The sequence below is a fragment of the Thalassophryne amazonica genome, chromosome 6 (assembly GCF_902500255.1).
Source record: "Thalassophryne amazonica chromosome 6, fThaAma1.1, whole genome shotgun sequence".
NCBI lineage: Eukaryota > Metazoa > Chordata > Actinopteri > Batrachoidiformes > Batrachoididae > Thalassophryne > Thalassophryne amazonica.
Genome location: NC_047108.1, coordinates 116,200,257 through 116,221,863, shown reverse-complemented (window position 1 = coordinate 116,221,863; position 21,607 = coordinate 116,200,257). Strand labels below are relative to the sequence as shown.

Below are 21,607 nucleotides of genomic sequence, written 5' to 3'. Positions count from 1 at the left end.
GCTTCTTAAAGAAAAATTAACAGGTCTGTTTGAGCCAGAATTCTTGCTGATTGGTAGGGGGTCAAATACTTATTTTATGTAATAAAATGCAAATTAATTATTTAAAAATCATACATTGTGATTTTCTGGATTTTTTTTTTTTAGATTCTGTCTCTCACAGTTGAAGTGTACCTACGATAACAATTACAGACCTCTCCATTCTTTGTAGGTGGGAAAACCTGCAAAACTGTCAGGGATCAAATACTTATTTTCCCCACTGTGTGTGTGTGTATGTGTATATATATATATATATATATATATATACCGGTTAGTGCGCATAAATTCGCTCTGAGTCAAAATCTATGATGGCACCAAATAACGACAGAAAACGTTTGAGTTCCATTCTGGACAGATGGATATAGGGTCATTTTCAAGTTTCTGGTTTTGTGCATTGACTGTTGGGACATTAAGAAGCCCCCGTCGTCCTCAGATGTCCTGCTTTGTCCCTATGAAACCCCGCCCTGCATAATGTCTGCATCCTGTGAAGTCCTGCATCTGTTCAGTGGTCCACTGTAGCTTCTCCAGGTCTTCCTGCAGCAGCTGGGCACAGCCGGATAAATCCATGTGGTGCAAAGCAGAGTAGACTTCGTCCAGACTGGCAGAGGGGCGTTGGCTCCACAGCCGGAGCATCTGGTACTGCTTCTCACCCAGGCCCAGGCCGACCTCCATGTCCACCTGATCCAGCTGCTGGTCCGTCAACTTGAGCAGCCGCAAGAACTCCTTCCACCTACGCAAGGGCACTTCTTTAATAATTGCGTAGAGAAGGATGGCAGGCCAGCGCTCCGGCGGCCCCGAGTGCTCCTCTTGTCTGGCAGCTGTGAGGAGAAAATCACAGGCAGAGATTAAAAAAAGAGAGAATGATGCAACACCCCTTAAATTCACACTTTTGGGTCAAAATTTAACACATCTGCAGTAAATGCAAAATGCAGCCACTAAAGGTTTGACTGGAAAACCACCAGTGTTAAATTAACACTTGTGCTCACAGGATGCAGACGGATGAAGATGGTAAATAATATATGGGATAAATGGGGAAACGTGACTGGGATTCAAACCCAGATCCACAGACTGGTAGGCAAGTGTCTTTACCATTCTACTGACCTACCTAGTAAGTACCACAGCAGATCTGAGGTGGATCTGCATGTTGATTTGGCAGAAGTTTTAAACCGGATGCCCTTCCTGATGCAACCCCACATTACATGGAGAATGTGGCAGGGCTGGGGTTTGAACCAGGAACCTTCCTCACTGAAACCAAGCACGCTAACCATTTGTCCACCACCCCCGATGGCACGCACTGTAACGTATTCAGTTCTTGTTTGGAATCTCAAGCTGACTGATTAAAACAAAATGGAAAATGAACCAGAGCCGCACGGTGCAAACTACAAAGGACAACTTTTCCTTTAACGAGATGTGCGTTTTTGATCATTTCAGCATAGAATTTCCCCAGTAAACAGGAAAAGCAAAGTGAAAACCGCAGTCAGTGACCTCAAAGGTGAACACAGTCCTCAGTGCTAAACTACTGCAGGGAGCGTTTGACACTGCCACAACAGAAAAACAAAACCGTGTGTCACCACATCTGTCGGGAAATCCTGTTTAAGAACTCGCAACACCTTTCTGCTGAAATGGAGCATCACATGCTGTTACATCCTTTTCCTATTGGTGGCGCACTACTCAAATTTCTTTCAAAATTTAATTTGTGTGTGTGTCTGCGTGTGTACGTGTGTTTCCGGCACTAGAATACTTGCATCTCATTTTAAATTAGCAAGACTGTTAGGCTATATGAATACATTTACCATTAAAACCGCAAACAGAAAAGTGACAGCGTAATTCTGATGTGTAATTTATGCAGGGTTTTCAAACTTAATTCCCCGGCTCATCCCATACTTCCCTATCTTGACTCAATAGGGAAGCGTGGAATGAATTGATTCGTATACTGCCACCATGACCTGGACCCAGATAAGTGGCAGAAAATTAATTAATGAATTTTCAAACTAAAATCAGGTTTAAATTCATGAAATATTTCAAATTTTGTGAATACATAGGTTTGAATTACAGCAGACTCATTGCAGATGGCGCTTACTACAGGTCTGGACTAACTTTGTTCATACCTACAAATAAATACATAAAGGAAAATTGGTGAACGCAGGAAGTTCTCTAAAATCACTCATACAATCCACTCATAGAAAAATCCACTCTTAGTGATAATAGCAAATTACATTAATCAATCAATCAATCAATCAATTTTTTTTATATAGCGCCAAATCACAACAAACAGTTGCCCCAAGGCGCTTTATATTGTAAGGCAAGGCCATACAATAATTATGTAAAACCCCAACGGACAAGACGACCCCCTGTGAGCAAGCACTTGGCTACAGTGGGAAGGAAAAACTCCCTTTTAACAGGAAGAAACCTCCAGCAGAACCAGGCTCAGGGAGGGGCAGTCTTCTGCTGGGACTGGTTGGGGCTGAGGGAGAGAACCAGGAAAAAGACATGCTGTGGAGGTGAGCAGAGATCGATCACTAATGATTAAATGCAGAGTGGTGCATACAGAGCAAAAAGAGAAAGAAACACTCAGTGCATCATGGGAACCCCCCAGCAGTCTACGTCTATAGCAGCATAACTAAGGGATGGTTCAGGGTCACCTGATCCAGCCCTAACTATAAGCTTTAGCAAAAAGGAAAGTTTTAAGCCTAATCTTAAAAGTAGAGAGGGTGTCTGTCTCCCTGATCTGAATTGGGAGCTGGTTCCACAGGAGAGGAGCCTGAAAGCTGAAGGCTCTGCCTCCCATTCTACTCTTACAAACCCTAGGAACTACAAGTAAGCCTGCAGTCTGAGAGCGAAGCGATCTATTGGGGTGATATGGTACTACGAAGTCCCTAAGATAAGATGGGACCTGATTATTCAAAACCTTATAAGTAAGAAGAAGAATTTTAAATTCTATTCTAGAATTAACAGGAAGCCAATGAAGAGAGGCCAATATGGGTGAGATATGCTCTCTCCTTCTAGTCCTCGTCAGTACTCTAGCTGCAGCATTTTGAATTAACTGAAGGCTTTTTAGGGAACTTTTAGGACAACCTGATAATAATGAATTACAATAGTCCAGCCTAGAGGAAATAAATGCATGAATTAGTTTTTCAGCATCACTCTGAGACAAGACCTTTCTGATTTTAGAGATATTGCGTAAATGCAAAAAAGCAGTCCTACATATTTGTTTAATATGCGCTTTGAATGACATATCCTGATCAAAAATGACTCCAAGATTTCTCACAGTATTACTAGAGGTCAGGGTAATGCCATCCAGAGTAAGGATCTGGTTAGCACAGAACCTTGTGGAACTCCATAATTAACTTTAGTCTGTGAAGAAGATTCCCCATTTACATGAACAAATTGTAATCTATTAGACAAATATGATTCAAACGACCGCAGCGCAGTGCCTTTAATACCTATGGCATGCTCTAATCTCTGTAATAAAATTTTATGGTCAACAGTATCAAAAGCAGCACTGAGGTCTAACAGAACAAGCACAGAGATGAGTCCACTGTCCGAGGCCATAAGAAGATCATTTGTAACCTTCACTAATGCTGTTTCTGTACTATGATGAATTCTAAAACCTGACTGAAACTCTTCAAATAGACCATTCCTCTGCAGATCAGTTAGCTGTTTTACAACTACCCTTTCAAGAATTTTTGAGAGAAAAGGAAGGTTGGAGATTGGCCTATAATTAGCTAAGATAGCTGGGTCAAGTGATGGCTTTTTAAGTAATGCCTGTGGTACATAGCCAACTAACAAAGATAGATTGATTATATTTAAGATCGAAGCATTAAATAATGGTAGGGCTTCCTTGAGCAGCCTGGTAGGAATGGGGTCTAATAAACATGTTGATGGTTTGGATGAAGTAACTAATGAAAATAACTCAGACAGAACAATCGGAGAGAAAGAGTCTAACCAAATACCGGCATCACTGAAAGCAGCCAAAGATAATGATACGTCTTTGGGATGGTTATGAGTAATTTTTTCTCTAATAGTTAAACTTTTGTTAGCAAAGAAAGTCATGAAGTCATTACTAGTTAAAGTTAATGGAATACTCAGCTCAATAGAGCTCTGACTCTTTGTCAGCCTGGCTACAGTGCTGAAAAGAAACCTGGGGTTGTTCTTATTTTCTTCAATTAGTGATGAGTAGAAAGATGTCCTAGCTTTACGGAGGGCTTTTTTATAGAGCAACAGACTCTTTTTCCAGGCTAAGTGAAGATCTTCTAAATTAGTGAGACGCCATTTCCTCTCCAACTTACGGGTTATCTGCTTTAAGCTACGAGTTTGTGAGTTATACCACGGAGTCAGGCACTTCTGATTTAAAGCTCTCTTTTTCAGAGGAGCTACAGCATCCAAAGTTGTCTTCAATGAGGATGTAAAACTATTGACGAGATACTCTATCTCACTTACAGAGTTTAGGTAGCTACTCTGCACTGTGTTGGTATATGGCATTAGAGAACATAAAGAAGGAATCATATCCTTAAACCTAGTTACAGCGCTTTCTGAAAGACTTCTAGTGTAATGAAACTTATTCCCCACTGCTGGGTAGTCCATCAGAGTAAATGTAAATGTTATAAAGAAATGATCAGACAGAAGGGAGTTTTCAGGGAATACTGTTAAGTCTTCTATTTCCATACCATAAGTCAGAACTAAGATATGATTAAAGTGGTGGGTGTACTCATTTACTTTTTGAGCAAAGCCAATAGAGTCTAATAATAGATTAAATGCAGTGTTGAGGCTGTCATTCTCAGCATCTGTGTGGATGTTAAAATCGCCCACTATAATTATCTTATCTGAGCTAAGCACTAAGTCAGACAAAAGGTCTGAAAATTCACAGAGAAACTCACAGTAACGACCAGGTGGACAATAGATAATAACAAATAAAACTGGTTTTTGGGACTTCCAATTTGGATGGACAAGACTAAGAGTCAAGCTTTCAAATGAATTAAAGCTCTGTCTGGGTTTTTGATTAATTAATAAGCTGGAATGGAAGATTGCTGCTAATCCTCCGCCTCGGCCCGTGCTACGAGCATTCTGACAGTTAGTGTGACTCGGGGGTGTTGACTCATTTAAACTAACATATTCATCCTGCTGTAACCAAGTTTCTGTAAGGCAGAATAAATCAATATGTTGATCAATTATTATATCATTTACCAACAGGGACTTAGAAGAGAGAGACCTAATGTTTAATAGACCACATTTAACTGTTTTAGTCTGTGGTGCAGTTGAAGGTGCCATATTATTTTTTCTTTTTGAATTTTTATGCTTAAATAGATTTTTGCTGGTTATTGGTGGTCTGGGAGCAGACACCGTCTCTACGGGGATGGGGTAATGAGGGGATGGCAGGGGGAGAGAAGCTGCAGAGAGGTGTGTAAGACTACAACTCTGCTTCCTGGTCCCAACCCTGGATAGTCACGGTTTGGAGGATTTAAGAAAATTGGCCAGATTTCTAGAAATGAGAGCTGCTCCATCCAAAGTGGGATGGATGCCGTCTCTCCTAACAAGACCAGGTTTTCCCCAGAAGCTTTGCCAATTATCTATGAAACCTACCTCATTTTTTGGACACCACTCAGACAGCCAGCAATTCAGGGAGAACATGCGGCTAAACATGTCACTCCCGGTCTGATTGGGGAGGGTCCCAGAGAAAACTACAGAGTCCGACATTGTTTTTGCAAAGTTACACACCGATTTAATGTTAATTTTAGTGACCTCCGATTGGCGTAACCGGGTGTCATTACTGCCGACGTGAATTACAATCTTACCAAATTTATGCTTAGCCTTAGCCAGCAGTTTCAAATTTCCTTCAATGTCGCCTGCTCTGGCCCCCGGAAGACAATTTACTATGGCTGCTGGTGTCGCTAACTTCACATTTCGCAAAACAGAGTCGCCAATAACCAGAGTTTGATCCTCGGCGGGGAAAAACGGTTAGAATTGTGTATGGGTTGGCGGTGTACACGGGGCTTCTGTTTAGAACTACGGTTCCTCCTCACAGTCACCCAGTCGGCCTGCTTTCCCGGCTGCTCGGGATCTACCAGGGGGGAACTAACGGCGGCTAAGCCACCTTGGTCCGCACCGACTACAGGGGCCTGGCTAGCTGTAGAATTTTCCACAGTGCGGAGCCGAGTCTCCAATTCGCCCAACCTGGCCTCCAAAGCTATGAATAAGCTACACTTATTACAAGTATCATTACTGTTAAAGGAGGCCGAGGAATAACTAAACATTTCACACCCAGAGCAGAAAAGTGCGGGAGAGACAGGAGAAGCCGCCATGCTAAATCGGCTAAGAGCTAGTAGCTACGCTAAGCTAGCGGATTCCTAAAAACACGCAAAGTGAATAATGTGTAAATAATTTAGAGGTGATTCAGCAGGAGTGCTTTAGTTAAGGCACGTAAAGATTACACTGGGAAACAAATCGTAATCTAGATAACTAGATCAATCTAACTGCGCAGATTAAACAGCTAACAGATACAGAAAAACACCGCTGTGCTCCGGAACAGGAAGTGATACAATACCGCAGTGAGAGCCAACCACCAATAGAGGCAAGCAAGAGCCATTAGCTAGCAATATAATCTCACACAACTTAATTCTTCCCAAAAAAGTATAAACTGTTGTAAAAACAGATCACTATAGCCTGCAGACAAGCGTGAACACCATACAGTACAAACACAGTACTTTCAATTCATGTACAACCCCAATTCCAATAAAGTTGGGACATTGTGTGAAATGTAAATAAAAAGAGAATACAATGATTTGCAAATCCTCTTCAACCTATATTCAATTTAATACACCACAAAGACAAGATATTTAATTTTCAAACTGATAAACTTCATTGTTTTTGTGCAAATATTTTCTCATTTTGAAATGGATGCCTGCAACACGTTTCAAAAAAGCTGGGACAGTGGTATGTTTACCACTGTGTTACATCACCTTTCCTTCTAACAACACTCAATAAGTGTTTGGTAACTGAGGACACTAATTGTGAGGGTCATGATTGGATATAAAAGGAGCTTCCCCAAAAGGCTCAGCTGTTCACAAGCAAAGATGGGGCAAGGATCACCACTTTGTGAACAACTGCGTGAAAAATAGTCCAACAGTTTAAGAACAATGTTTCTCAACGTTCAATTGCAAGGAATTTAGGGATTCCATCATCTACAGTCCATAATACAATCAGAAGATTCAGAGAATCTGGAGAACTTTCTACACAAAAGTAGCAAGTCCAAAAACCAACATTGAATGCCCATGACCTTCGATCCTTCAGGCGGCACTGCATTAAAAACCGACATCATTGTGTAAAGGATCTTACCGCCTGGGCTCAGGAACACTTCAGAAAACCATTGTCAGTTAACACAGTTCGTCGCTACATCTACAAGTGCAAGTTAAAACTCTACCATGTAAAGCTAAAGCCATACATCAACAACATGCAGAAACACAGCCACCTTCTCTGGGCCCAAGGTCATTTGAAATGACTCAAAGTGGAAAAGTGTGCTGTGATCTGATGAGTCCACATTTCAAATTGTTTTTGGAAATCCTGTATGTTGTGTCCTTTGGACAAAAGAGGTAAAAGACCATTCAGATTTGTACCAGCGTGTGATTTTGATGGGTGTGTTAGTGGCCATGGCATGGGCAACTTACACATCTGTGATGGCACCATCAATACTGAAAGGTACATCCAGGTTTTGGAGCAACACATGCTGCCATCCAAGCAACGTCTTTTTCAGGGACGTCCCTGCTTATTTCAGCAAGACAATGCCAAGCCACATTCTGCACATGTTACAACAGCGTGGCTTCGTAGTAAAAGAGTGCGGGTACTAGACTGGCCTGTCTGTAGTCCAGACCTGTCACCCATTCAAAAAAAGGTGGGGCGCATTATGTACCGCAAAATAAGACAATGGAGTCCCCGGACTGTTGAACAACTGAAGTCGTACATCAAGCAAGAATGGGAAAGAATTCTACCTACAAAGCTTCAACAATTAGTGTCCTCAGTTCCCAAATGCTTATTGAGTGTTGTTAGAAGGAAAGGTGATGTAAGACAGTGGTAAACATACCACTGTCCCAGCTTTTTTGAAATGTGTTGCAGGCATCCATTTCAAAATTAGCAAATATTTGCACAAAAACAATAAAGTTTATCAGTTTGAACATTAAATATTTTGTCGTTGTGGTGTATTCAATTGAATATAGGTTAAAGATGATTTTCAACTCATTGTATTCTGTTTTATTTACATTTTACACAATGTCTCAACTTCATTACATCAGTGGTGTCTGAACACTCACTTAAGTTTACAGTTTCGCTGCCGTGTTTAGTGGAACAACAACCTTATATATCATTACGGCGAAGCATCAACTCCTCAACTAAGACTGAACTCGAAGCTAGACTGCCTGATGTCTTAGCTTCACATTTGACAAATACCCAGTCAGTAGACAGACTTGTGGATAGTTTAAACTCAGTGCTCAAAACTACACTCGACATGATTGCACCACCTGTGTTAAAACCGCGCTCCCCCAAATCACAGTCACCTTGGTTCAATGATTATCTGCGTGACCTCAAGCATAAAGCAAGAAGTCTAGAAATGGCGTCGTTCAAAAATAGAAGTATTTCACCTTGCGTGGCGTGATGCTATCTTAGACTATAAGCATGCATTATTGGCTACAAAACGGACCTACTACTCTGATTTGATCAACAAAAACAAGCATAACTCAAAGTTCTTGTTCGACACGGTGGCAACACTTTTGCATGGACAACCACCTGTAGTTTGCTCTCCTTTTACAGCACAAGATTTCCTGGATTACTTTGGGAAGAAAATAGAAGGTTAAACATATCCTGGCATGCCTTAATCCAGCCACTACACCCTGCTATTGAGGTGGGCGCCACTACTGAGGTATTACCTAGATTTACAAAATTTTATAGTATCTCACTAGGCATGCTGACAAAACACGTAATGTCAACAAAAAGCACAACCTGTTTATTTGATCCTATACCAACAAAACTGTTTAAGGACCTGTGGCCCACTCTTGGGCTGACTGTGCTGGAAATTATTAATTTTTCTTTAACTTCTGGATCTGTTCCTAAATGTTTCAAATCTGCAGTGATTAAACCATTACTTAAGAAACTTAATCTTGACCCTAATGTATTAACAAATTACCGGCCGATATCAAATCTTTCATTTTGCTCTAAAATTCTGGAAAAAGTGATGTCACGGCAGCTCGTGTTATGTGTCGGACGCAGCTCGGAGAACCGACCAGCGTTTGAAGGACCCAGTATGAAATAAGCAGAGCACGGTACAAAGGCTAACTGAATTTAATACATAACAGTGATAATATAATAACAAAAGGTGCGGCCTGGCGTGGTGCGCTCCCAGCAGCGCTAACGGTCCGGAGCCAGAAGCTGTTTCGGACCCAAGGACCCCGCTGACACCCCCCAGGTGGCCGCAACAACCGAGTCTGTGAAAGAAGGAACCATTATGTGAGTCCACACTCTACACACAGAACACTTAAAGGTGTACAAACAGCAAACACTTCCTGGCTTGATTACTGATCAGCTTCCCAACCTGCAGGCATGGAACATCCAGTTCACAAAACTCCACTGCAGTGGAAGCTGATACATGACTAACAAACAGCTCAATACAATAAGGTGTGAGGGACACCACATTTACTGACTGTATAACTGTTAGTCACAAAATCTAACGTACCTCAGGAAGTGTGCTGACGAGCGTGAGACCTCACCCCCTCCTCTTTCACAGACTGTGCATCAAACCTGGACGTTCTCAGCATCCGCTGCTGATGAGATGGCTCCCGAGACGACGATCTCACCCGTCTGGTCACAAGGTCGAGTCTCTGGCAAATACATACTGTGCACTCCAGTCTTAAATGCCAACATGTTCCAATCCATCCAGATGCACCACAGCTGTGAGTCCTGACGAGTCGCAGGTGATCAGGGTGAGGTCCTGACAGCCTCAGCAACACAGCCACTCAGTCCCAAATGCACGCCACCTGGGAGGAAAACCAAAAGACAGAAACAAACCGGCAGCCAGGCCCCCCCAGCCATATAACAGCTCGTACACTATTTTACTGAGAATAATCTCTTTGAGCCACTGCAGTCTGCTTTTAGAAAATATCATTCCACAGAGACGGCGCTCACTAAAGTGGTGAATGACCTTCTTCTTACAATGGATTCGGACACCACTACGGTTCTGTTGCTGTTAGATCTCAGTGCTGCATTTGATACAGTGGATCATCATATTCTACTTGATAGGCTGGAAAATCATTTTGGGATTACTGGGAGTGCCCTTGCATGGCTGACGTCATACTTGACCAGTCGTTCTCACTGTGTTTTGTACAGTAACACTACCTCTAACCTTAGTGACATGAAATTTGGGGTTCCACAGGGGTCTGTCTTAGGCCCCCTGCTTTTCTCCTTTATATAGCACCCCTTGGGCACATATTGTGGTGTTTTGGGATTACCTTTCACTGCTATGCAGATGATACTCAGTTATACATGCCAATAACTGCTGGTAATCTCGTTCACATAAAATCCTTAGAAGATTGCCTTGCAGCAGTGAGAAGTTGGATGTCTAGAAACTTGCTACTTTTAAACTCTGATAAGACTGAAGTGATGGTTCTTGGTCCAGTAGGACATCGGCATCAATTTGACCAGTTAACGCTCAGCCTCGGCTCGTGTGTCATACATCACACTGACAAAGTGAGGAACCTTGGGGTAATTTTTGATCCTTCGTTGTCCTTTGGCCTCCACATTAGAAATATTACTAGGACTGCTTTCTTCCACCTGCGAAATATAGCGAAGATTTGTCCCATCCTGTCTATGGCTGATGCTGAGACCCTGATCCATGCATTTATCTCTTCTAGATTGGACTACTGCAATGTTCTATTTTCTGGTTTACCGCAGTCTAGCATTAGGGGTCTCCAATTGGTTCAAAATGCTGCAGCCAGACTTTTGACATGAAGCAGAAAGTTCGACCACATTACAGCCATTTTGGCATCTCTTCACTGGCTTCCTGTCCCAGTGAGATCAGATTTTAAGGTTCTGCTACTAACCTATAAAATTATTCATGGACTGGCACCTCCCTACCTAGCTGACCTAATTAAACCTTAAGTACCGGCCCGGGCTTTACGTTCTCAGGGTGCAGGACTACTTTGTGTCCCTAAGGTGAATAAGAAGTCTGCGGGTCATAGAGCTTTCTCTTATTGTGCCCCTGTTCTGTGGAATGATCTCCCTGCGTCAATAAAACAGTCAGATTCAGTGGAGATTTTCAAGTCCAGACTTAAGATGCACTTATTTTCCCTTTCATATGGCTAGCATACTGGTACAGTTTTGTTTTACGCTTTTTACTCTTTTAATTCATTTATTAGTAATTGGAGCGGGCTGCGGCCTCAACTTTACCTAAATTCAATCAATCAATCAATCAATCAACTTTTTTTTTATATAGCGCCAAATCACAACAAACAGGGTCAGGGTCTTTTAGTGAAATTTAGGGCTAGTGGCCGGCGATCACCTTAGTATTTCTCTGTTTTTCTTGTTGCTTAACGCTGGCAAATTATACAGTATTCTTTTGTCTTTCTGATGCCTGATTCTGTTTTTTCTCTCTGTTTAAGGTGCAGCTCCATACAGAGATGGGAGTTGTATTTGTGTTGGTGATCCTCCTGTCCTGTGTGCCAATAGCATTTCTTCTATATTCATCCATGAATTGTTCTGTAATTTATGTTTGTAGCATGGCCCAAGCAGAGGGTCACCCCTTTGAGTCTGGTCTGCTTGAGGTTTCTTCCTCAGAGGGAGTTTTTCCTTACCACTGTTGCTCTGGGGGTTGGTAAGGTTAGACCTTACCTGTGTGAAGTGCTCTCAGGCAACTCTGTTGTGATTTGGCGCTATATAAATGAAAATAAATTGAAATTGAAATTGAAAATTCATTGGAATTGGCATTGAATTTTTTGAATTTGTGACCTCACTAGTGAGCTAGCTAACCTAGCCCATGCGCTATAATCACTTTCCATGCTAGCGGTTCAGAAGACTGATGAACTCTATATTCTGCTCATGTGTGTTTATCTGTAATTATATAATGGCTGAGTCATTTGATTGGTCATGGCCTGTCATTTGATTGGTGCTTTGTATGTCACGTGACATGGATTATGCGTCCCATTTGTGTTGCATTGCATTTAGTGTGCAAATTTTGGTCCATTTACCATGCAAATTGGTTCCATACATTTTGTACCATTGCACGCTGCGACCACCCCCCCCCCCCCCCCCCCCCCCCCACACACACACACACACACATACACACACTAGCGTGGGCGACATTTAGCTAAACATGCCAGTTTGTTTTGCTGACGGACAACGATTTGATTGAGCTAATTGATGGTGCTAATTACTCTAACACACACACAAACACACAAAACAAATCCACGACACCGTAAGATGTCTGGAGGCATTAAGAGCTGTTAGGATGAAGAGGATGAAAAGCTGGACAAATTTCTGATGTGATTTTTCACTGGAGTGAGGAAGTACACAAAGTCTTTTTGGGGGGCGGGGGATAAGTACACGAAGTCAGTGCACGGCATCATGGATTACATCTTCAGATTTATGTTTGAACTCCTATTTAAAGTTCATGGACTGTTGACGTTGTGACGAACACCAAAATGTAAGTCCATTTTCTGTTGTTTATAAATTAATAAAATTTGGCGCTTCCACACCCTAAAACGCAAGAATCTTAAATCTCTCACAACTGAAATTTTTGTACAATACTAGGAGGCCAAATTTCTGCCTGCCAAAAAAATCATGCATCTCTGACATTTATAAATGCCTTTTTTTTTCTTTTTTTTTTTACTGAATTTTGGATTTCAAGTAGGAAATGTACAGAGGCCCTGAAATGCTCAAATCGCTCACTAGATGGTATCAAAAGCTGCTCAAATGTTTATTCATTTGGAAGTAAACTTTTGGTGAAAATACGATGGGCTGACAGTCCTTACAGGCAACTTAGTTTTGTACTATAAGTAACAACATGAATAACTTTAACAAACAAGGTAACTCTTGAAGATACTTATTGAATGTGCGGTTTTCATGGTATAAAGACAAGTCAAGTCAAGTTGAACCATTCCCAAAATCTCTAAAATAACCCTCTATCTGCTGCAGTGAGGTTCAAGCATATTACTCAAAGCATGTTTCTGTGTAGGCTCTCAGTTGTCCAGGTGGTTTCCATAGTAGAGAAGCTTGAATCTTTGACTGGACTGGGTTGCTTGACGCGAGGACGTTTCACTTCAAATCGCAGAAGCTTCCTCAGCTAAAATTCTTCCTCTGGTAGTCTGACTTCTGTCTTGACTCTTGTAGAGAAGAATAAACAGAAGCCACAAAAGCTGGAGTTTGAAACCTAACCAGACCCCTCCTACCGAGAGGCAGACTGCTGTAGGCTAGTGACTAAGCAATAGCTCGAATTAGCACCTATTGTGCTCTAGTTAGCACCCTCCTAATGACAGGGCAGCTGTCCCTCCTAATGATGGGATGGACGCCTCTCCTGCCGGCTTCCTTGACGATTCTCCTGATGATGTGAATGACTCATTACCATGAACAAAAGACTGAAACTGCTTTGACCTGAGTACCCCATTGTAAACAGGGGACAAAGCGTGTCTCAGACCCCCTCCCCGGTTAAGGCTGGGTTTCAACTGTTTCACATAGAATGCCTCCTTGACCCCTCTCTCAAACCATTTCTTCTCTCTGGCTAAGATTTTAACTTCCTTGTCCTCAAACGTGTGGCTAGTGTCTGTAAGGTGGAGATGAACTGCAGACTGAGGTCCACTGGCGCCCTCTCTGCGGTGCTGGTATAGCCTTTTGTGTAAAAGCTGCTTAGTCTCACCTATGTAGTGTTTGTTACAGTTTTCCTGACATCTGATAGAATACACTACATTGCTCTGTTTGTAACTAGGGATCCTGTCCTTAGAGTGAACTAATTTCTGTCTCAAGGTGTTAACCGGTTTAAAGTAAACCGGGATTTTGTGCTGTCTGAAGATCCTCTGTAGTTTTTCCCCTACTCCTGCTAAATAAGGGAGAGACACTCTTTTTCTTGTCTCTGTCTCCTGTCTATCTGGTCTCTTTGTTCCCTGGGACTTCTGCACGTTGTCCAGGGACCATCGTGGGTACCCACATACTGTGAGGGCTTTCCGGACAAGTTGTTGTTCTTTAGCCCTTCCCTCTGCAGTTGTGGGCACCTGTAGGGCTCTGTGTTGAAGAGTCCTGATCACCCCGAGCTTGTGTTCAAGGGGGTGGTTTGAGTCAAAGAACAGATATTGGTCAGTGTGCGTGGGTTTTCTGTAAACCCCTGTCTGGAGTTGCCTGTTCTCTCCAATCATAACATCACAGTCCAAGAAGGCTAAATGGTCGTTTCTGGCATCCTCATGTGTGAACTTGATATTGGAGTCCACCGAGTTGATGTGTTCTGTAAAGTCCTCAACCTCCTGTTGCTTGATTTTAAGCCATGTGTCATCAACATATCTGAACCAGTGACTGGGAGGGATGCCCGTGAAAGACGTCAAGGCTGTCTTCTCCACTCGCTCCATGTACAGACTGGCCACAATGGGGGATATCGGAGACCCCATCACACAACCATGGATCTGCCTGTAGTAATTCCCCCTAAACAGGAAATATGTGGTGTTAAGACAGATCTCCAAGAGTTGGCAGATGTGGTCTGGTGTGAGTTTGGTCCTTTCAAGTAGAGACACATCCTCCAGCAGTTTCTGCCTCACAGCAGAGACAGCCTCAGCAGTGGGGATGCAGGTAAACAACGATGTCACATCAAATGACACCATAGATTCATCTGCCTCCAGCTGCAGGTCCTTGATCTTGTTCACAAAATCTTGTGTTCTCCACATGGTGGTCTGAGTTACCCACTAGAGGAGCCAAAATCCACTTGAGGTGTTTGGCCAAATTGTACGTGATGGAATCTGTGCTACATACAATAGGCCTGAGTGGCACGTCCTGTTTGTGGATTTTGGGCAGTCCATAGATGCATGGAGTGGCGTCCCCAGGGTACAGTCTGTAGTATGCCAATCTGAGGCAGGCATATTGTATGTAGCACAGATCTCATCACCTACAATTTGGAGAACACACAAGATTTTGTGAACAAGATCAAGGACCTGCAGCTGGAGGCAGATGAAACTACACACATGAGAATGCCAGAAACAACCATTTAGCCTTCTTGGACTGTGATGTTACGACTGGAGAGTACAGGCAGCTCCAGACAGGGGTTTACAGAAAACCCACACACACTGACCAATATCTGTTCTTTGACTCAAACCACCCCGTTGAACACAAGCTCGGGGTGATCAGGACTCTTCAACACAGAGCCCTACAGGTGCCCACAACTGCAGAGGGAAGGGCTGAAGAACAACAACTTGTCCGGAAAGCCCTCACAGTATGTGGGTACCCACGATGGTCCCTGGACAAAGTGCAGAAGTCCCAAGAAACAAAGAGACCAGATAGACAGGAGACAGAGACAAGAAGAAGAGGAGTGTCTCTCCCTTATTTAGCAGGAGTAGGGGAAAAACTACAGAGGATCTCCAGACAGCACAAAATCCCAGTTTACTTTAAACCGGTTTACACCTTGAGACAGAAATTAGTTCACCCTAAGGACAGGATCCCTAGTGGATCTCCTTAGGATCCCTACAAACAAAGCAATGTAGTGTATTCTATCAGATGTCAGGAAAACTGTAACGAACACTACATAGGTGAGACTAAGCAAACTTTACACAAAAGGCTTTACCAGCACCGCAGAGAGGGCACCAGTGGACCTCAGTCTGCGGTTCATCTCCACCTTACAGACACTAAGCACACGTTTGAGGACAAGGAAGTTAAAATCTTAGCCAGAGAAAAGAAATGGTTTGAGAGAGGGGTCAAGGAGGCATTCTATGTGAAACAGTTGAAATCCAGCTTTAACTGGGGAGGGGGTCTGAGACACACTTTGTCCCCTGTTTACAATGGGGTACTCAGGTCAAAGCAGTTTTAGTCTTTTGTTCATGGTAATGAGTCATTCACATCATCAGGAGAATCGTCAAGGAAGCCGGCAGGAGAAGCGTCCGTCCCATCATTAGGAGGGACAGCTGCCCTGTCATTAGGAGGGTGCTAACTAAAGCACAATAGGTGCTAATTAGAGCTATTGTTTAGTCACTAGCCTATAGCAGTCTGCCTCTCGGTAGGAGGGGTCTGGTTAGGTTTAAAACTCCAGCTTTTGTGGCTTCTGTTTATTCTTCTCTACAAGAGTCAAGACAGAAGTCAGACTACCAGAGCAAGAATTTTTGCTGAGGAAGCTTCTGCGATTTGAAGCGAAACATCCTCGCGTCAAGCAACCCAGTCCAGTTGAAGATTCAAGCTTCTCTACTATTACTCAAAGCACAAAATTTTTATCTGATTTGCCATTTCCCCTGAAAGTCAAAGTCATCAGTGACAACAAAAAGCGAGGCTGGCTGCCCCACTTTTCCACTCAATGCTGCAGAAGCCACGCAACTGATTAATGATAAGCTACGTGCTCAGAGATTAAAGGTCGACTGTTCTCATTTTGAACGCCACGCATGAAACAGATATGGAACTGTGGCCTTGTGATGTTTTCAGTTCTGAAAGTTGCAAGTTGTTGTGTGGAGTAACTGGGATCCCAAACCAGACCTTACTGTATGAAGCATACATGCTTCATACAGTAAGGTCCTTGGTAACTTGCTCAAGTATATCTGAGCAAGATACTGAGGACCCTATTTTGTACCAGTGACGCACACCAAAATGGATCTATTTTAGGCGTTATATAAAACAAATAATGGATTTTTTTTTTTCATTTGTGCAATGGTAAGAATATTTCATTTGGTGAAAGATGAAGCATTCCATTCAACGAGGCGCAAGTCAACATTCAAGCAACTGAAATGAAAGTGCTAGCTTGTTAGCTTTCCAAAACGTATTAGCTTTCCAATGTTCATGTCCTGGCACACAGCGCATTTGTAATACGAGGCAAAAGTAAAAACAAAAATTCAACACACTTGAAACATGTATAAGAAAATTCTTCCAGAATCCGTGTCAAAAGAAGACATGCTGAATGCTGCCACCTGCTGGATTGTTCACAAATGTGCATCCATATTAAAATATGCATTTCATTTTTAAAGGCTACATTCAAACCAGGTTTTCTATGAGCATTAGCATGCTTGTCACATGACACTGGTGATATTTTACAGTAAACTAGTGGCAGGTTGGGTTTCCAGCATTATACTGTTATTCTACAATACTGTTTGTCATGATATTGTGTTACTTTATTTTTACTCTACAGTGTGCCTACTGTAACACACAACAGCTTATTACTGTAAAACGATTACAGTACTGCCCCACTGACCAGACTAGTTCTGCAAAAAAAAAAAAAAAAAAAGAATAGAAAAATACAATAAAACTATTCAATGAAATTTTATCGCAGTTCTTCGGTTTTGCTCTGGCTCACCACAGGAGGTTCAGTTTTGGATCCACATATTGATTTGTCATTTCTAACATAATTCCAGCTGCACAAGTAGGCACGTGCACAAACTGCATGTGCCATGCTATAACCAACTCAATTCTAAACAGACATGATATTTTTCATAATTCTAGTTTGCATATTGTACATTGCACAGTGCACACATATATTTTATGGAATTTATTGAGCCTTATGTGCCTTCTCGCACCCTGGAGTCTCAGCATGTGGGCTTACTTTGTGTAGCAAGGATTAGAGAAGTTGGCCTTTGTGAAAGCCCAGAACTACATGGGAGGACCTGGTCAATGACCTGAAGAGAGCTGGGACCACAGTCACAAAGATTACATTAGTAACACATGATGCTGTCATGGTTTAAAATCCTGCAGGGCACCCAAGGTCCCCCTGTTCATGCCAGCACATGTGCAGGCCCATTTGAAGTTCACCAGTGACCATCTGGATGAACCAGAGGAGGCATGGGAGAAGGTCATGTGGTCAGATGAGACCAAAACAGAGCTTTTTGGAATCAACTCCACTCGCCATCTTTTGAGGATGAGAACAACCCCAAGAACACTGTCCCAAACATGAAGCATGGGGGTGGAAACATAATTTTTGGGGGTGCTTTCCTGCAAAGGGGACAGGAAGGATGGATGGGGTCATATATTGCAAGATTTTGGCAAACAACCTCCTTCCCTCAGTAAGAACACTGAAGATGGGTCATGGCTGGGTTTTCCAGGATAACAATGACCCCAAACACACAGCCAGGGCAAATACTCCGTAAGAAGCATTTCAAGGTCCTGGAGTGGCTGAGCCAGTCTCCAGACCTGAACTGAAACTCCAAAACTGAAAGATCTGGAGAAGTGGACCAAAATCCCTCCTGCAGCATGTGCAAACTTGGTCATGGAAATAGAAACGTCTGACCTCTGTAATTGCAGCATGGTGGCTTAGTGATTAACACTGTTGCCTCACAGCAGGAAGGTCATGGGATCGATTCCCACCTGTGACCTTTCTGTGTGGAGTTTGGATGTTGTTTGTGTGGATTTGCTCCAGTTCTGTCTCACATTTAAAGACATGCAGGTTTGGTGAATTGGAAACTTTATTAATTGTCCAGCCCTCCCTTGCAAAAGAGATCTCGAGCTCAATGAGACTAACCTGGTTAAATTAAATAAAGGTTAAATTAAATTTCAAAGGTTTCTGTACCAAATATTAAGGTCTGTTTTTCTATTGTATTAAATACTTATTTAATGCAATAAAATGCTAATTAATTATTTAGAAATCACACAATGTGACTGATTTTCTGATTTTTTTTTTTTTTTTTTTTTTAGTTTCTGTCTCTCACATTTGAAGTGTAACTAACTATGATAAAAATTACAGACCTCTCCATTCTTTGTAGGTGGGAAAATTGACAGTGGATCAAACACATATTTGCCTGACTGTATATGACCTATATTGGTTGACGATCTATATGGGTGGTATTGAACTGTATAGGAATAATGATGACTAGATGAAAAAGCGTAGCATCAAATAAGGGAAAACTTCTTCAAGGTCCTTTTTGAACATGTAATTTTTACTATTTAAATAGTTCATTTTTGCTATTATTATTTTTTATGTTTTTGTTCAATTTTATATTTTATGTGTTCAAAATAAAGAAATATCCATCCATCCATCCATTTTCTTCCGCTTTATCTGGAGTCGGGTTGCGGGGGCAGCAGCTCAAGCAAAGCCGCCCAGACCTCCCGATCCACACACACCTCCCCCAGCAAATCCAGGGGAACCCCAAGGCGTTCCCAAGCCAGCCGAGAGACGTAGTCCCTCCAGCGTGTCCTGGGTCTTCCCTGGGGCCTCCTCCCAATGGGACGTGCCCGGAATACCTCTCCAGCGAGGCGTCCAGGGGGCATCCGGAAAAATATCCATTAATTCATATTATTATTATTATTATTATTATAATTGCCCTGCAATATACTGGTACCCTTAACCCTTAACTAGAGTAACTGCAAAAATGGATGGAACTCAAACACAGAATCTCACCTTTGTATTTTGGCACTAGAGGAGTGATGTGGGTTGGATGGTCTGGTGTTTGCAGACACTGAAGGAGGGCCATGTTGGGCTGGTCTTGGTATATAGTAAATGCCTTTAAAAAAAAGGGGGAGGGGGGGTAGTCAGAATCCTTGTGCATTAGACATGATTGAAAGTTTTTGGTTTGATATATTTTTTGCTAAAGTCAAATTTTTTATCTCAGCACAAAAATAAGCACAAACCAGTGTGGGTGGGCTGTTGGACCGATGACTGTGTTCTTCTGTAAAAAAAAAAAAAAAAAAGGAGAAGACAGAGAGGAAAACTGATATTATCAAGAACAGCTTGAGCTAAGATCTAACATCCGCTTTTCTAAAGCCTTTTGAAAAACAGCACATTTTGCACATGAAAGTTCATCTTTACCATCGTCTCCTACAAACATATAATGTCTTAACTTCACACTGTAAGAAATTTAAAAGGGGAAAAAACTTCAAAAACATGGCAATCAGCTGCAAAACTTCCTCCTTATTGCTCATTGCTTATTTTCATTCTATTAAATATTAACTTTAATCAAATTAAGTTAATCAATCAAATCAGCTCGGACCAAAGGTTAAAGTTACCCAACATGACAAAGTTTCCGTGGATCAAAGAGTGCGTATGGGTTTGGGTTTTGGGGTGTGTGTGCTAACATTTATAACAAATATTTTCATTATTACCAAAAGAAACAACTGAACATTTCTGAGCTTAGCACAAATTTCCATCATGCAACACTTTCATACAGGTTAATCCAACTCTTTCATTAACTAAATTTAATGACTTTAGTTGGAATAACATGAATGAATTTGGTCAGCTCCTATTTTAAAGTTGGTGTACTTTGATCATTTAAGCCTTTGAGGTGAAAAGAGCTTTGAAAGTATTCTGCTGTGCAAGTCAACTTGCAAACATGATACCGTTGAGTTCGGGGTCATCAGCAGGAATCCCAGCATCATTGTCTGTTGTCCAGTGAGGCCAACAGCAATGGCTGAAAAAGGACAGAAGGACCACCAGCAGAAGCAGCAGAACCATCATCCCCACGGCCAGCGGGATCAGTTCAGGCTCATGGGTCTCTGCGTGAAGATCAAGAAAAACATTTATCTATCAATACCAACATTTCATTTTTCCACTTGGAATACATAAATAAATAAAATAAAAAGATAATACTTGTTGAAATATGGAACACAGTATTTGTAACTAACGGCTCTGAGTCACTGGCTCAGACACAGGATTTGATGTGGTGGTGTTCGGCGTGATAGATGTTCGAACCGGAGTACTCGTCTTCACAGGAGGGCTACTGGAAGGGGCTTCTGGACAGTACTTCCGACAATCAGGGGCATCCTGACATTCTTTTCTGAAAAGTAAATAAACCAATATAGACAAAGTGCAACACAGATGACCAACTGAAATCCTGAAAAATATGCATGTGCTTTACACATTCACCGGCCAGTTTATTAGGTACATCTGTTCAATTGCTTGTTAACACAAATACCTAATCAGCCACTCACATGGCAGCAACTCAACACATTTTGTCATCTAGACGTGGTGAAGACGACTTACTGAAGTTCAAACCGAGAATCAGGAAAGAAAGAGGAAAAGAAAGAAGATCTAAGTGACTTTGAACATGGCATGGTTGTTGGTACCAGACGGGCAGGTCTGAGTATTTCAGAAACTGCTGATCTACTGGGATTTTCACATTCAACCACCTCTAGGGTTTACAGAGAATGGTTCGAAAAAGAGAAGGTGTCCAGTGAACGGCAGTTGTATGGATGAAAATGGCTTGTTGATGTCAGAGGTTAGACTGGACAGACTGGTTGAATGAGCGACTGTGTGATGCCATCTTGTCAATATGGACCAACATCTCTGAGGAATGTTTCCAACACCTTGTTGAATGTATGCCACAAAGAATTAAGGCAGTTCTGAAGACAAAAGCGGGTGCAAACTGGTACTAGCAAGATGTACAGTGGGTGCACATTTATGTATAGCTATAGAAGGAGTACAATAAGCAATATTTTATGTAAGTGA

The 21,607-nt window shown here is 42.1% G+C and overlaps 1 protein-coding gene across 1 annotated transcript; it reads right to left on the bottom strand.

The window, feature by feature from the left end:
- Positions 1–308: 308 nt before the first annotated feature.
- si:ch211-112c15.8 (tumor necrosis factor receptor superfamily member 25) lies at positions 309–21,060 on the bottom strand. Its single transcript, XM_034171633.1, has 4 exons — positions 20,500–21,060; positions 19,795–19,832; positions 19,565–19,667; positions 309–854 (listed from the first exon to the last, which is right to left on the bottom strand). Exons 1-4 carry the CDS (start codon positions 20,615–20,617, stop codon positions 466–468), a joined length of 648 nt encoding a protein of 215 aa, XP_034027524.1. The 5' UTR covers positions 20,618–21,060; the 3' UTR covers positions 309–465.
- Positions 21,061–21,607: the final 547 nt, after the last annotated feature.

Coding starts and splice junctions, on each gene's coding strand:
- si:ch211-112c15.8 (XM_034171633.1), bottom strand. CDS start 20,617: ATGATGGTTCTGCTGCTTCTGCTGGTGGTCCTTCTGTCCTTTTTCAGC. Junction 19,833..20,499: donor TGATGACCCCGAACTCAACG/GTATCATGTTTG, acceptor TTTTTTTTACAG/AAGAACACAGTCATCGGTCC. Junction 19,668..19,794: donor CCAACAGCCCACCCACACTG/GTTTGTGCTTAT, acceptor TTTTTTTTAAAG/GCATTTACTATATACCAAGA.